This window comes from Melanostigma gelatinosum (assembly GCF_949748355.1).
Source record: "Melanostigma gelatinosum genome assembly, chromosome: 15".
Taxonomy (NCBI): Eukaryota; Metazoa; Chordata; class Actinopteri; order Perciformes; family Zoarcidae; genus Melanostigma; species Melanostigma gelatinosum.
Window position 1 is genome coordinate 18,110,182 of NC_136648.1, and position 14,630 is coordinate 18,124,811.

General features: G+C 43.8%; 2 protein-coding genes across 4 annotated transcripts in view; both read left to right on the plus strand.

Annotated features, from left to right (window-relative positions):
- Window positions 1–616: 616 nt before the first annotated feature.
- On the plus strand, window positions 617–8,900 carry LOC306789046 (ETS-related transcription factor Elf-1-like). 2 transcript variants are annotated; one of them, XM_079284808.1, is made up of 8 exons: window positions 617–799; window positions 3,254–3,670; window positions 3,778–3,901; window positions 5,672–5,776; window positions 5,977–6,132; window positions 6,246–6,320; window positions 6,460–6,655; window positions 6,791–8,900. In XM_079284808.1, exons 2-8 carry the CDS (start codon window positions 3,611–3,613, stop codon window positions 7,407–7,409), a joined length of 1,335 nt encoding a protein of 444 aa, XP_079140934.1. In that variant the 5' UTR covers window positions 617–799; window positions 3,254–3,610; the 3' UTR covers window positions 7,410–8,900. The 2 variants fall into 2 exon arrangements, with proteins under 2 accessions (XP_079140934.1, XP_079140935.1); XM_079284809.1 differs by lacking the exons at window positions 617–799; window positions 3,254–3,670; window positions 3,778–3,901 and adding an exon at window positions 4,161–4,284.
- Window positions 8,901–9,635: 735 nt separating this feature from the next.
- Window positions 9,636–14,630, plus strand: part of sugt1 (SGT1 homolog, MIS12 kinetochore complex assembly cochaperone) — a 19,790-nt gene continuing 14,795 nt past the window's right edge. The window contains exons 1-6 of one of the 2 annotated variants that reach the window (XM_079284818.1): window positions 9,636–9,748; window positions 9,847–9,895; window positions 10,618–10,708; window positions 10,956–11,025; window positions 11,431–11,501; window positions 13,618–13,671. In XM_079284818.1, coding sequence (XP_079140944.1) covers window positions 9,735–9,748; window positions 9,847–9,895; window positions 10,618–10,708; window positions 10,956–11,025; window positions 11,431–11,501; window positions 13,618–13,671 — 349 coding nt within the window. In that variant the 5' untranslated portion in view covers window positions 9,636–9,734. The remainder of the gene's footprint in view (window positions 9,749–9,846; window positions 9,896–10,617; window positions 10,709–10,955; window positions 11,026–11,430; window positions 11,502–13,617; window positions 13,672–14,630) is intronic. The other variant, XM_079284819.1, reaches the window with a different exon arrangement.

Consider the following 14,630-nt stretch of genomic DNA (forward strand, 5'->3'; position numbering starts at 1 on the left):
GGAAGGACAACACTTGTTATTAAAGGGACAGTTCACCCCAAAATCAAAAATACCTTACGTGTAGTGCCTGTAGTGAACTGTCCCTTTAAGGGTGTTGGTGCAGAGCTTTGCCACTAGGGAGCATCAGGGACTGGATAAAAACGTCTTTTTTACTTCATGCACCTATCTTCCTGTGTGCAAGTCTTCTTTATTTCTTTGTGTCCCTACTTTTCAGCCTATAAGTACATTTGCCAAACATTAACTGAACCAGGCATGAAACAGAACTTCATAATTACATAAATCCTTTTTGTTCATTTGAAGCTGACCTACAGGTTTAATATGATACGAGGTGAGATCATCGCACACATCGACTGTATGTATATAAACCAACCGGGCTGTTTGCAGATAGCTTGTTTGTCTCGTCTGATTTACATTGGAAATACACCGTGTTTACATTTGCTCCCGCACTGACAATGGTCACTATGGGTTACCTTGACTCACAACACAGGTAACCAATCAGAACCCACAGTGGGGGCAGTTCTCTTGGGAAAAAAAAAAAAAAAAAAAAAGAGGAAGCAATAACTGGCAAGGTCTGAAGGGAAGAAGAAGAAAAAAAAATCAACACAATCCCCGCTGATCAAAAGCCTGTGTGGCACTTTCCTTGGTGACTGGGAATTCACGAGAGGAAACTGATCCCAGGTCTGTAAGCAGATGAAGGTTCTCCGTTTGCCAAAAGAGATGAGAACCATTTCCGTTCCTCTTCTGGATACTCCAGGCAGCTACAGTTCTGCCACAAACAGACACAAGCTCTAAATACAAGGTAAGCCTTCGTATTGCATGTAAACAGGCCCACTGCTCTGTAGAATGACCAGTACTCAGTGGCGCTGAAGTAAAAAGTGCCAGTAGCTCTTCGGCTGACTTTTGGTTGCATGACATGTGCCGGAGGGAAAGTGAAAGTATTTTTCAGAGGGTGCGTGGGAGATTCTGAGCGTGGCGGTTTGACGCACTTTTAAAAACACCCTGCCAGAAAGGTTTAATAAAGAATAGTGTTTTAATGATTCACTACAAATGACAGCTAGCTAAACCTTGAGCACATGTGCACACCAGGAAGAGAGAAAAAAAAAAAGTGTGTGTTGTGACCACTTCCACCATTCCCCAATCTCCTCTTCCACACACACCATGTTGCAACGTGTTCATTTAACAAGGCCCGGTTACCTCAAGCAACAAGAGGGGCTTATCAGTTGCTCCCTCTCTTGCCATATGCTGTTATCAGCCTGGCCTAGTGGGCACGCACGCACGCACGCACACACGCACGCACACACGCACACGGAATGAATGTTATGGGGGCTTATCAGTGTCCTTAGGGACCTGGCAACCACTTCACAGACTCAGATCCCAGAGACGAGGCCACAGAGACAAACCTATGTGACCAGAGTACTAATGAACAAATGCTCTGTGCAGTTAGTGACTCTTCTATAGAAGCTGCAGGGCACGCCAACAATGAACATATATATATATATATATACACATATGTCACAATGGCAGGCAGTGATGGATAGCCACTCGAAAAAAGAAAGATTGCACGAAAGACCAAAGGCAAGCAGCATTCGTTATGTTAACACTACATTTACTGATAGTGACAAAAAGCCTGGTGGCCTGCAGCACGACACCCGGAGCCTGATTTTCAGGTTAGTAAGTGGAGAGTAGCTGGTAGTTAATTAATAATGCTCAACCTGCACTACAACTCAACACTAATTGACAGTCAGAATGAGCACATGAAAAAAGAAAAAAAATCAGGCCGTGCTAGTTCATTTTAAAACATATGTGATTTAAATTAAATATATCTCTCCTTGGGCTGCGACTACTTTGTACTCTCAATGAAAATTGTGAAGAATTACCATCACATTTCCCAGAGTTCCAGGCATCTAGACCAGCAGTATAAAACCTAAAGATATACTTACAATCATAGCAGACTTTGAACACCAGCAAATATTCACATTTTAAGAAGCTGGAAAAAGAGAATTTAAACAATGAATAAACTATGAAAACTCCTACAGATGCTGATCAATGTCTGGCTTCTGGTGTAATCCCTCCTTTAATCAAGCTTTGCATAATACAAAGAACATTATAAGAACATTATTTTAATGCCCGCCATTTTCCCTCGTGTCCGAAGTAAATCATTGAGCACCAAACACATCAGAGGAAGTCCAACTTGACAAGGCCATTGCAGGCCGATGATGTTGGCAGCGGTTTGGCACAGGAATTCAGGAAGCGGTGCCTCCTAACTGAGCTGTGCTTCCTGTGTGATAACTGACCCAAACATGTTGTGCCTCTATCACACACACACACACACACACACACACACATAAAGACAAAGCACGCTCAGACACTGAGCGTACCAAGACTGTTTCAACTACACTGCGGATTAATGGGATTAAGATGTAGGTGCTCAATGACGTTTATTTCCTTGGATGCGATTTGTTCACATTTGTACACAAAACCTAAATGCCGGCGTGATCTTCAACAGAGGAGGGCTGCGGGTGAGTGCAGGTGTGCAAACGGTGTTTACAGCTCGAGTTTGACATTCGTGAGGAGGAGGCTGCTGCTGCTGTACAGCAGCAACAGAAAAGACTAAATTCACTACCGGTGGTTAACTTCAACCTCAAAAAAAATGACCTAAAAATAAAAAGGGCAGCGATGGTCAGGGGACTGGAGCCGAGCGATTAAAAAGGAATAAACTTGGCCAGAGGACAAGGGAGGAAGTGAAGAAAAACAAGAGACGAGGAGAGAATAACGGGGAGCAGAGGAGAGGAGTTGGTTTACTTTTGTTCTGAATGCCCCCTTCACAGTCATGTTGTGAGGAATGTGTACGCAACGCCCCTGAAACCTTGAGCAATGTGCAAAGACATGACGTTTCAAGTTCAACACCAGCTGCCTCCCCCCCCTACTCGTACCACACACACACACATGCACACACACAGAGCCTGTCACACATTGCAGTGCAAACACTTCCTTCCTGTTGCTGGTTGAGCCTCTTTTGGTAGCGAGATAAGAGCAAAAGCACGAGATATATATGAAAGAGGGAAGCAAACGGTGCTGGTTTCTCTGCTCCTCAGATCACAGTGACCACATTTCTTTATTTGGACATTTTATTTTAAAAGTCAAAACTGGTTACCACCTGACATTTACCGCAGGTGTGGCGCGCTCACTTTGTGTTTTACCTCCAACGGCTTACACATTTGCTCTCGTTTCTCTCTCGGTTCTTATCTGGCAGGTTCAGTCAGACCACAGGACAGTTAGCAGCCCCCCCACTTCCTCATCGAAAGTCGAAGCAGAGCGAGCGAACGCAAGTTTCCTGTGACGCCTCCGTGTCTCTGGTCAATTGGTTTACTCACGTCCCTCTTCCACTGCGCTGCATGGAAAGAGACCGGCCTCGTCGCATCCTGGGAGGGGGGGGAGCTCTCTGGTAGATCTACGCCGACAGTCAACTGTTCATCTGAAGATTCTCTCCAAAACCTGGATCTGTCAGGACACAAAAACACACCAGACCTCAATTAATAGTCTTCAGAGGAAAGCTGCAATGCAGTCTTCACACAGTTAAGGTTGTGTGCGGGTTTGGGATTTTTCCACCATGATGCAGCAGTCAGACCTCATCTTTGACTTCGCCAGTGACCATGTCAATATGTCGCAGGTGAGTAAATGTTAAGCAGAGATGCATTGCTTTGTGTGTCGCGGCAGAGCCCACGTTTCAACCTGACAAATCTGCTTTCCCTTAATCTCATTTTCTTTGTGTTGCAGTTGGGGGGTTACTTGGATTACCCTGCAGTGATTGTGGAGCAGGTGCCCCATCCACACCTGCTCTCATACACAGGTCTAGCGTGTGAACAGTCACAGACAGAGCATCACCAGCAGCTGTTCAAAGGTCAGTGCAGACAACACACGCAGGCTCCAGACTTTCTTTACCTGTCACGTTTAATGACTGAAGCTCACCTGTCGTGCAACAGTCCAAACAAATGGTTATTAAACTCTCTAAGCTTTGTTCTGTTCAAGTTCTACGAAATACAAATTCTCATCAGTCAAATAAAAGAAAGCCTGGGACTGCACATGCGCAGTCGCAACCGTGATCGCAACCGTCATCGCACATGGCCCACCCTCTGCAAAGATTCAGGAAGTGAAACAAAACATCACTGGGCTGCTTGTCCCTATCAAAGACCGTTAATGAATCATATTAGGATGTAGACGTGGTCGATTCGGGCTACAGCTCACATGCTATGGCTTGTTCCTCACCAATGCTGGGAATTAAAAGTAAGTTATATCACTGTATCGGGTTGGTCCCCCTCCCCAACTTTATTGTGGTTGAAGCAAGCAGTTGGAAGTTGGGCATGGCGAGGCTCGGTTAACTTAGCTAACGGTGACTGACACCGCACGCGGACTGTCATGTTAAATTAACCTCAACATTACAACAGTGTCTGGGCAACAACTTACCCTCCGTGTTTCTTTAAGCAGGGCTATTTGTTTTGAGTGGTCGTTAGCTGCTTTTTCTGGGCGGTAGAACGTGTTTGGACACACAGCTGTTAGCTAGCAGATGCTTTCGAGCTGCCTGCCTCACATCCTGCGCACGTCACATAAATAAATGCGCACAAAACAAATAGTCCTTTTTGAAAATACTTTGGTTCCGAGGCATACATGTGGTTATGTTCACAGAAGCCCACAGCTGCACATATGGTTATTAAAGTAAAAGCACTACAAGCGGTGAAATAAACAGACTCCGATATTAGTAGGCTGATATTTGTCAAACTGGAGTTCAATGCGTGAAGTGAAACAGTAACGTTAGGTTAAGCTTTGCAGTGTGGAGCCACGACAAATAATTAATAAACGTCCTGCTCAATCATCCGTTTGGGTCATTAAAGGATAAGTTCACCCAAACTCCAAAAATAACATTTTCTCTGTGTCTTAGCTCTCGTGCAGTGATTACTGACCCGGTGAAAGCTGTCTAATATATTAATTGCCACAACAACCAGCACACCTCACTTTCTTACCAACATGAATCAGATAGAGCACCTCGGCCCCCAAATTTTGCAATTGAAAGTGTGTGAAAACTAGTTAGCAATCAGCAAAGAGTTAGCCAAAAGTAATGGATAAATGTGAATGCACACTTGACCGACTCTAATGGAAAAACAAGGCTGCGATCAAACATTGACAGATACTGGATCACTTTGTCTTTTATGAATTCATATGTGCAGCCACAGATCCATCTCAACCACAATTTTCTCTGTGGTGAAATACAATTGAACAAATCCAGGAAAGCCCATCCCCTCTTTTGAGGGGGTACAATGAAGGGGGACTTGAACCCATCTGATAGGGCTGTAGAGGCAAGTCTAATCCTGTAATCACAACAACTGTTATATTATATCCTGTGATTATTATACATCAAATTGTCTGGAAAATATGAATGGAAACCAGAAAGGAATCCCTGCTTTTGGGTAGGCTTACTCATCAAATTAAATACCTAACATATCGAGGAGATTCATGGCTAGATATCTCCAGCGGTGAGAGGATGTTTAGTGTAATTTGCCGTCAAGCTTTGTCCTCAGTGCTTCTCGCGTTTGATTATCGTCTTCCTAAATTCCATCCTCCTCCGCCTGCTAAAATAAATGTTTTTGTGTGTTCCTCCCTTCTCTGTCGTCTGCAGTGGAGCAATGTGAGAGCGGAGAGGAGGAGACCATGGAGACACTTGTCGCTGCCGACTCGCTCCTCAACATGGACTGCCCTGACACCCTCTCCCTGGAACACTACTGTAAGCACACACACACACACACTGCAGAGTTAGCGCCGCTCACATGCACACTAATGGGGTGGAGAAGATGCCCTGATAAAACATCACCGCCGCTTCCTCATGTAGGACATCTCTGACTGCGAGGTGTTATTTTTAGACACGGTGGTCACAGTGCTGTTGTCTCTCATTAAATCTGTTTATGCCCCCCCCCCCCCCCACAGCCCAGACCTTCTTACCATCACTGGGTGATGTCATCACTACTCCTGTTACCCAGGTGACTGTGTCAGCGGAGGGGATTGTGGGAGCTTTTGACCCGCCACAGTGGCACTCGTTGCACACAAACAAGCCTGCGGCACAGCTGCAGGCCAAAAAGAGAGGTCCGTTACTTTCTGGGTTGTCATCTTATCTGAATTATGGTTTTTATGGGAATAATTGTGTGATTTTATTGGATTACTTGCAAATTACCTGCTTTTATTCTCCGACTGCTCAGGGAGGAAAGCTCGAGATAGAAGGGCAGAGTCTCCCACACCAGACATTATAGTGAAGAAGGACAAATACAACAAAGGTATTGTGACACACAACAAAATTAGCATGCGTGAATGTGATGGCAATTCTACATGTTGGTCTCTCGTGCCTGAATTCATTTTCCGTGTTGTTTCTCCGTCTTTCCTTTTCCATCATGTGTCCCCGTGTTTGTTCTTCAGGAGGAAACACGCTGTACCTGTGGCAGTTCCTGATGGAGTTGCTGCAGGACCGACAGGTCTGCCCCCGCTACATTAAATGGACCAATCCCCACGCAGGAATCTTCAAGTTGGTCAACTCCAAAGCAGTGGCCCGACTCTGGGGCAAACACAAGAACAAGCCGGATATGAATTATGAGACGATGGGCAGAGCACTCAGGTAAACGACCAAGAGAGGGCTAAGGCGACTCAAAAATGTCATCGCTGTATGTTCTTGTCTTTACTTTGATGAAAATATACGTGTGTGTAGATGCGTGGTTTGTTTTGTTAATGCTCAACCTTTGTGTTCGTGTAGGTACTACTACCAGAGAGGCATACTGAATAAGGTTGAAGGCCAGCGTCTCGTCTACCAGTTCACCTCGCTGCCCAAAGATATGATTTATATCACAGATGGAGATGGCATGAAAGAGGAAGACGACGACGATCACGACGACATCAGTGGCAACGATGAGGCCGTGAGTGAAGACTCGGATGCCAGCACTATACCTTCTAGTGACCAGTCGGTTGAGGAGGAAGACTCCCACCCGCCACAGAAGAAAACGTCCTCCTGCTCCTTCCGAGGCCCGCCCACCCAGTGGACCAGGCTGGCCCCCAGGCCCTCAGGCCAGCGCGAAACCGTCCTGAGGCCCGCCAGCACCAGCCTGATCCAGGAGCAGCATTTGCCTATTGTGTCCGCGGAGATGCTGCGAAGCCTGCAGAACCTGCAGAAGGTCCAGTCCCTGCAGCCCGCGGGCCACGCCTCGGTCTTCAAAACGGCTCAGCTGCTGGGGAGTCTGTGCGAGCGACAGGCCGCCGCTGAGACGGCTGTGGACGGTGAGGGTGCGCGGGAGACGCCCGATGGAAGGTCGCACCCGGGACCCAAAACCCAACTGGAGGCTCCACAGCTGGTGCCCCTCACTAGCTCTCACCAATAAAAAAAAAAAAAAGCTATCGCCCCCCAGGAACACACACACGCACACACACTCCACTGACTCAGGACCAGTTACAGCACTTTGCTGCGGCGACGTCTGCACACCAGGGCCTGTGTTTGTTAAGAGTGGGAGTATTGATCTAGGATCATTTTTTTTATATTATGAATTTGTAACAAAAGTAATTCTAGATCACTACTTTCCTCCCTGAGTTGGCAGCAAACCCACAACATTTCGCAGTTCACTGTCCCAAGAGACTTCAAAAGCTCACGTGCTTTGTCTCAGCCTTCTGCCGCGCTCTCTAGCCGTTAACCCCACAAGACACCAAAGACAGACATGCACTGGAACCTACAGCCTCTCTGCACCTTCTGCAGATACACCCTCTGCTTGCACTTCACCTCCAGCGTCACGGAGCGAATAGTCCGATCAGTACACTGTGCCCTCCTTCTCTGCCTTTTGCTCTCGCTCTTTCCCACTCTTTGTTTTTTTTTTTCTATCACATGCTGAATCATTCCTCTGCCTTGAAAATGGCTTTGCACTAATGTTTATCCCTGCTGTATGTTTTCTTCTCTTAAGTGCCTGACGATCTCAGTCCATCCTGTCCCCGCTTCCTGTGTTCCTGATAATCAAGAAGTTATTGAGGGAAAACATTCCATGTTATTGTTGTTATTATTTGTTTAAGATGACTGAATTATGTTTGTGTTGTGAAATGTTGAAAACAAGGGATCACTGTTATTTCTAGAATAGTAATTTAGCACTGCTGCCGTTTGTAGTTGATGTATCTACTCGGTAGACTTTCCTTTTGTCGACAATCGCCAGTGAAATGGCCTTTTATTTAGCTGCTCCTGTAGAGTTGTACAGCTACTATTTAGCCTTTTCTCCTCTTCGTACGGTCTCTTTAGTTATTACATGTGTATACACAAATGCATATATGGACCTCTGAAGCCTTGATGTATTGTCTGTCATATACTGTGTCTGTGAACTTGCTTGACTTTGTGCCTTGTTGCCATTTTCTCCCTCAGGTTCGTACAAAGGTTTTGTTTTTCTGCAGCGACTATATGCTCTATGCAAGGAGTAAAACGGCTGGCCCTTTTTATAATGAAGTAATGCTGGATGTCGTGTTTTCCCTTCAGTTGATCGGAGTTCAGCCTCACACACCTCACTCCAAATGAAAACTGAGCTCTCAAGATTCAAGCGGACTTCTGTGAGGCTGAACCTGGTTTAGGAGACGCTTGTAACTGCCTTTGTCCCCAGAGGACCTTATGCAAAACTGTTTTCACTTTATTACCGATTAAGCCATTTATTTGGAATCCCCTCGCTTTGCCTTATCTGGAGCTCTTTTGATACTGTAAGTTTCACTGATATTATATAAGCTTGTAGCGGAGGGAGAGGTGGAGCTTTTGTTGCCTTACTCTGGTGTGTTTGCTTTCATGCAGTCCAGAGGTGTTGAAAAGATAATGGTCTATTATATAAAATAAACTTAATTTTGTCATTGTCTGTCTGAAATTCATCGTCAACTCATTTACTCACCCGCGTACTGTAGAACTGCGTTTAAACACAACAGCTGTGCTGTGGTATTGGTACATATACTTAAGTAAATTATCTGAATGCTTCTTCCAATACTGCTATTCTATTCCCCACACCATTTCAAGGGGAATTTTTTTTACTCCACTACATTTTGACAGCTATGGTAACTCGATACTTTGATATAGATCAAAATATTTCTTACAAAACAATCCTTTTATATAATCTGATGTATCATTATAGATGAAACTACAGTATGTAGTAGGATACAAAGTGTGTCAAATTAGCTCCCTCTTCACCAGTCTACATTAAAATATAGTTAGTTTATTAATCCTGTTTATGTTTACAATTATGGTACAGGTGAATAAAAATAACAGAGAAAAAAATATTAAACATCAAATGCAAATAACAAATGCACAATATATACAATAAAATAGAATAATTTTAAATGACCTAACTAAACAGTGCAAAAAAAATGCTCAAATATTTGAATAGTCTATTATACACAATGATTATTAATGATAGTGAATATATGTTTAAGGAATGCAGTATTATGGCAGCCCTTTTTGCACGAGTGTATTTTTATGTCAGAGGTTTGCTGCCACATGAGAACGTTGACATGTAATGACTCCTCCAGGCCGTTAGGTGGAGGTGTGGCGGTGTGAGCGGTGTGCAGTCGGATGTTGACAGTGCCCGCTGCTGGGCTCGAGCAGGGGCACCTTGCGCTATCACGTTTCCAGAAGTCTCCACATTTTGCTAGAATCTTCCTGCCACTTCAGAAAGACTGTCCACATCCGCAGCAAATCCATGGCAACCGAAAGGCAAGACCAGCTCATCAAATGAATTCCCTTTTATTACATTTTCATTAGTTTGTTTCTCTGCGGCTGGTTTTAACGGTTGGTCTCACCTTTGGTTTTAGCAGGTTCCCCGATAGCTTCATTGACGAAGATCCACAGAAAGCTCTGGAGGTAACGTTAAACATTAGCGCTAGCTAGCCATACACAAATACTGCAAATTAGGGGGCTCTGTCTTATCACATTTACCTTAAAGTCTTCTGACTCGCTGTTTTACAGAGGGAATTGAGTGCGGTGTTAATTAATGTTAAAGTTTCTGATGTTAGCACCGATTTTTACACTAACTAACGCTAGCTAAATAGCTAAGTTAGCTAACGTTTCCTGCTAGCATCACTTCGCAAGAAGAGACGGTATTTATTACAACTTCACGTAATAATACCATTTCTATGTTAGCAGGACATGTATTGTGTTAGACTTAGCAACCATTACAAATGCAACACTTCGTCTTCACGTGTTATTACTAGTTAGATAACGTTGGTGATAAACATTCAGTTGTCTTAGATATGTCGGGCTGTCCGCATGGTATTCTGAAACCGGAAGTCATTAACGAATTCTACCGTTATTTACTAGTTTGAATGACTTGTTAACACTCGTTTACATGTCCTTCTAGTTATGTGGTCATTGATAAATGTATGATAGAGCCTGCGTTATGATATCTAATGTATGCTACTTTCAAAAGAAGTTGGTGGTGTTAGTGTAGCGAACAGGAGACGGAACATGTCAGCCGGTGTCAGGTTTCTTTTTAGTGTTTCTACCTTTCCGTCATCCTCACAACGCTAGCTGAATCGAAACAGTACTGTAAGCTGTCCACTTAATATCCACCTTTCTCATTGTAGGCACTTGATGAGGCCTTGCAAGGAGACTCCGACAACGCTGAGTGGTTTTGCCAGCGTGCCTACGCCCACATACTTCTCAAAAACTACAGCTGTAAGTCTGTGGACTACATGCATTGATGGACATGTTAGTCAGAACACAATAGCAAATGCATGATTTTAAATTGTGTGTTGTTGCCTTTTTGGTAAGTGCCCACAATAAATGAGTATAACGTTGTTTCTTGTGATATCCTTGATTTAATAATCTGGTTCCAGTCATATAAAATGTCTAAGTGATACAGGCTGGATGAACATATGTGTATGATAAACAACGTGTTGTTTCCTCTTTTTTTTTTTTGCAGGTGCTGTTGATGATGCCAAAAAAGCCCAGCAGCTAACACCCAGCATTCCCCTTAATTTCATGCGAACAGGGTGTGTACTATAATATGACCACGGAAATGAGAGGAAATCTCACTTCTTATTTTTTTATTTTGGTGTATGATCTCAACTGAAGCTCCTGTTTGTTTAGCAAAATCTGTAATTTAAAGTTGTTTGATAAACACAAGTGGTTACATTTGACTTTTTCACAATCACATCTGCTGTGAAAATGAAACACGATATTCCTGTTGCTGGAGTTAAAGTCATGTTAAGGCCGATGTCCATGAGAAGATCTTTTCTCTCCTACCAGCCCTAATGTTCATGTACAATAATTGTTGTAGTTATTCAAGTTCTTTTAACAAGGTACGGGGTCCAAATTGTGTATGTCGTAGGAGGTCGCTTTTATTTTCGTATTACTTTATTAAGTATATGTGGCATGTTTTTGTCTCCCACCTGCAGAATAGCAGAATACCACCTGAACCACTATAAGTCAGCACATGCAGCTTTCACTCAGGGACACCAACTGGATGGTGAGTACAAACCTCCCATCATCCCACTCTATCAACCACTGTCTGCAGCGCTGTGCTGTCTGGTTCACTCTCCTCGTTGAATACAAAGGGATGAGCCTGTGTCCTTTGAGCTTTAGGGATAAAATGCAATACAGTATGAATTCTAAATGGTCAGATTTTATTAATTGCTCACACTGAGTTTATTTTATTTCTTTATTTTATTTTACCTTCATTTAACCAGATGAGTCAGAACCAGTTCTCATTTACAGCAACAGGAGGCAATAAAACATAGAAACGTCTCAATCAATCTCATACGAAGATTGAAAGTTGATGCGTCTTCTTCTTCACTGCCTTTGTTGGCTTATTTCTGCACATCTGTGTGTCACCACCACCTGCAGATGAGTGGAATAGTGCACGTGTGTGCATGTGTTTTCTTTTGTGCGTGCACAAGATACACAAAATGAGAAAAAAACAGCTCCACAGCTGTCAGTGCAGCTCCACAGCACTGAGTTAAAAAAAATAATAAAAAAAGAGTCAGTGTTTATTTAGAGCCTAAAGCATTACGCCTACATTTTAATTTATGATCACATGTCTTTATGTAATCAGTTAAGCAGGTAAAGCAAGTTTTTTTTGTGTTTCTTTCTGTGCATTTTACCTCCATCTGACAACATGATGCCGGGCCTGATGAACCTGAATGTTGGCTATACTACTGTAGCTAGTTTGCAAAGAGGAAGATAAGAAAGTGGAAGCTTGTTTTGAGGAGAGGTTGTGCAAGGAGACCCGCCGTTGCCACTTTAGTATAAATGCGTCTATGAAGGAGTACAAAGACAGTCAAATGGGGTTGAACTCCTGGCAAACAACGTTATGCTACATTTATTCTACGAACTGGAATGGATTGTGGATCGGGAAAACCTCGTGATGGAACGCCAGATGTCTTATGACTGGAACCGCGTGCACGACCGCCTCAAGTCCACAGCTGTCTGCCACATGACGATGTTACAAAAGAGCTGTTGTGCACTTTGGGCTGAAAGACAATAAATAGCCCGGACTGGGTTTGGCTCGAGGGATCACACCCAGACGTCAGACAATGATTAAACAATTTTAAATCTGCAACTACAAGTGTTACTAAACATCCAGATTACGAAATGTGTCTTTCCACATTGCTCACATCTGTAGCCATTGTCAACCTAGACACTAATACCTCTGTTTCAATATCAGTTGTGACCAACATCTCATTAATGTCTCTTACGACAACTACAGTGTCTCTGTTCATCAAGCTGATGCTCCCCCAAAACCCCCAAAACATGAACAACAACACATGCATTCTCATTTCATTATATTTGTATATACTTTGTGTATTCAAATACATTTTGTATTTATCAGTGACCGAGTAACTCATTATTTTTAAGAACTTTAATTAAGCAGTTTTCAAACAGCTGGAGCTGGCCAGCAGAGGGTGATCAAGGATGTGCTAAAGCAATGGCTGTAGCAGCGTTGCTGTCATCAAGGCGCATAGCACCGATCGATCCGAGAACAAGTATTTTAAAAGTTATTTGCTTGTCGTCTTGCGGAGAGAATTCAAACTTTATACAAATCTGCATCATTCCGTAGTTATTTCAACGTCCCTTTTTGTCCGTTTATTGTCGTTAAATCACAGGAAAATCAGTTTATTTTGTGTTCATACAGCTGTAGTAAACCAGCCGACGTGTGGCTTGCTAGACACAGTGAATACAGCTCGATGAAATCCACGGAGCTCCTCCGGATGAGGTTATGAACCCAGACAAGACGGCGTTTAGACTTCCACTGCAAGTACTAAGCAGAAATAGAGGTTATTTCTCTTCCATAGTTGATGGCGGAAATATATGGCGTAAGTTAATAACGGCTTCCAGGGCGATAAGCCACGCCCCCTCAAAGGTGCATGTGGCGCGCTTCACGCGAATGACCACAAATGGTCCCCGGCGTGTAACGCGGCGCGAATGACGTTTGGTTTGAACGCCGCATTAGTCAAACCACTTCAGACTTCATTGACGCCTCACTGACGCCGTCAAATGTTTACACTAGATCCTTTTATTGCAGTAACGTTTATTATTTGACAAAATAAGGGAGAACATGTCTTCTTTTTTTGTGATTTCCACAGCTTCTGACACATCTTTTGAGATCTGGATCAAGCGATGTGAGGAGGTGATGGGAGGTAAGTAGATGAACTGAAACTTCTATGACGTCCATGTTTTAATGTTAATGTTGGAGCAGTATTTAGAGCTGACGTTGGTCTTTAATTGTAGATTCATGAGGATATTAAACAGTCTTCATTAAATCGTTTTAATGTATTAAAAATGTCCAAAGGCATTAAATATTGGTACACAATATGGCCTGTGGCGGTTTTAGTTAAAAAATAAATAGATGGTTTCAGACGTCCAGATCCATCAGCAGTTGCAGTCTAACTTCTCTGTGCTATTTACTCGGTGCTATTAAACACTGAACTAAATGGCACAGTCAGCGAGCTGATGGGCCCATCTGATCAAACAAATGAGCTCGCACACATCCAATGAATCTATGGCGCGCGTGTTTAGGCAGCGCTGCTCAGTCCAATAAAAGATGCATGCCGTGTCGGGCTGGTGTGTTTCTGTTTGCTGGTGATGCCCGGGCCCTCTGGATCATCTCGAGTAAACAAGAACACCAGTTTTGACAACACGCTTCACACCCGTATGCACGCGTTCTCCCGGGAGCGGCATGATTCATCAGAGTTAACGTTACTGATGTTTGAGAGGCCCCGATGAGACCTAACTCCTTCATAGGCCTGCTCACAGACGGCATGCGCGCACACACACGCACTCACTCACTCACTCACACACTCGCACACATACTCACACACACAGACAAATGCACACCAGGGTGTATATCACCCCTCCCCTAAAACTTGAACGTGCCCTACTTGCGTCTGCTCACGCTCACACCAGCAGCACAACTTTTTTTTCTTTCGGTGACGGTGTGTTTACCACCAACCAACACACACACACACACACACACATCACCTGGTTATTCCATGACATGTGGCACCCTGCTGGTTTAAAAACACACAAACTGTGACACACAGTCTTTTTCTCCAAACACACCCACCCCTCCTCACCGTTTCAAACGCGACCTCATTAA

Excerpts from the sequence above, each read along its gene's own strand:
- LOC306789046 (XM_079284808.1), top strand. The coding sequence starts at position 3,611 with ATGATGCAGCAGTCAGACCTCATCTTTGACTTCGCCAGTGACCATGTC. Across the intron at positions 3,671-3,777 it reads ACCATGTCAATATGTCGCAG|TTGGGGGGTTACTTGGATTA; the intron begins GTGAGTAAATGT and ends TTTGTGTTGCAG. Across the intron at positions 3,902-5,671 it reads TCACCAGCAGCTGTTCAAAG|TGGAGCAATGTGAGAGCGGA; the intron begins GTCAGTGCAGAC and ends TGTCGTCTGCAG.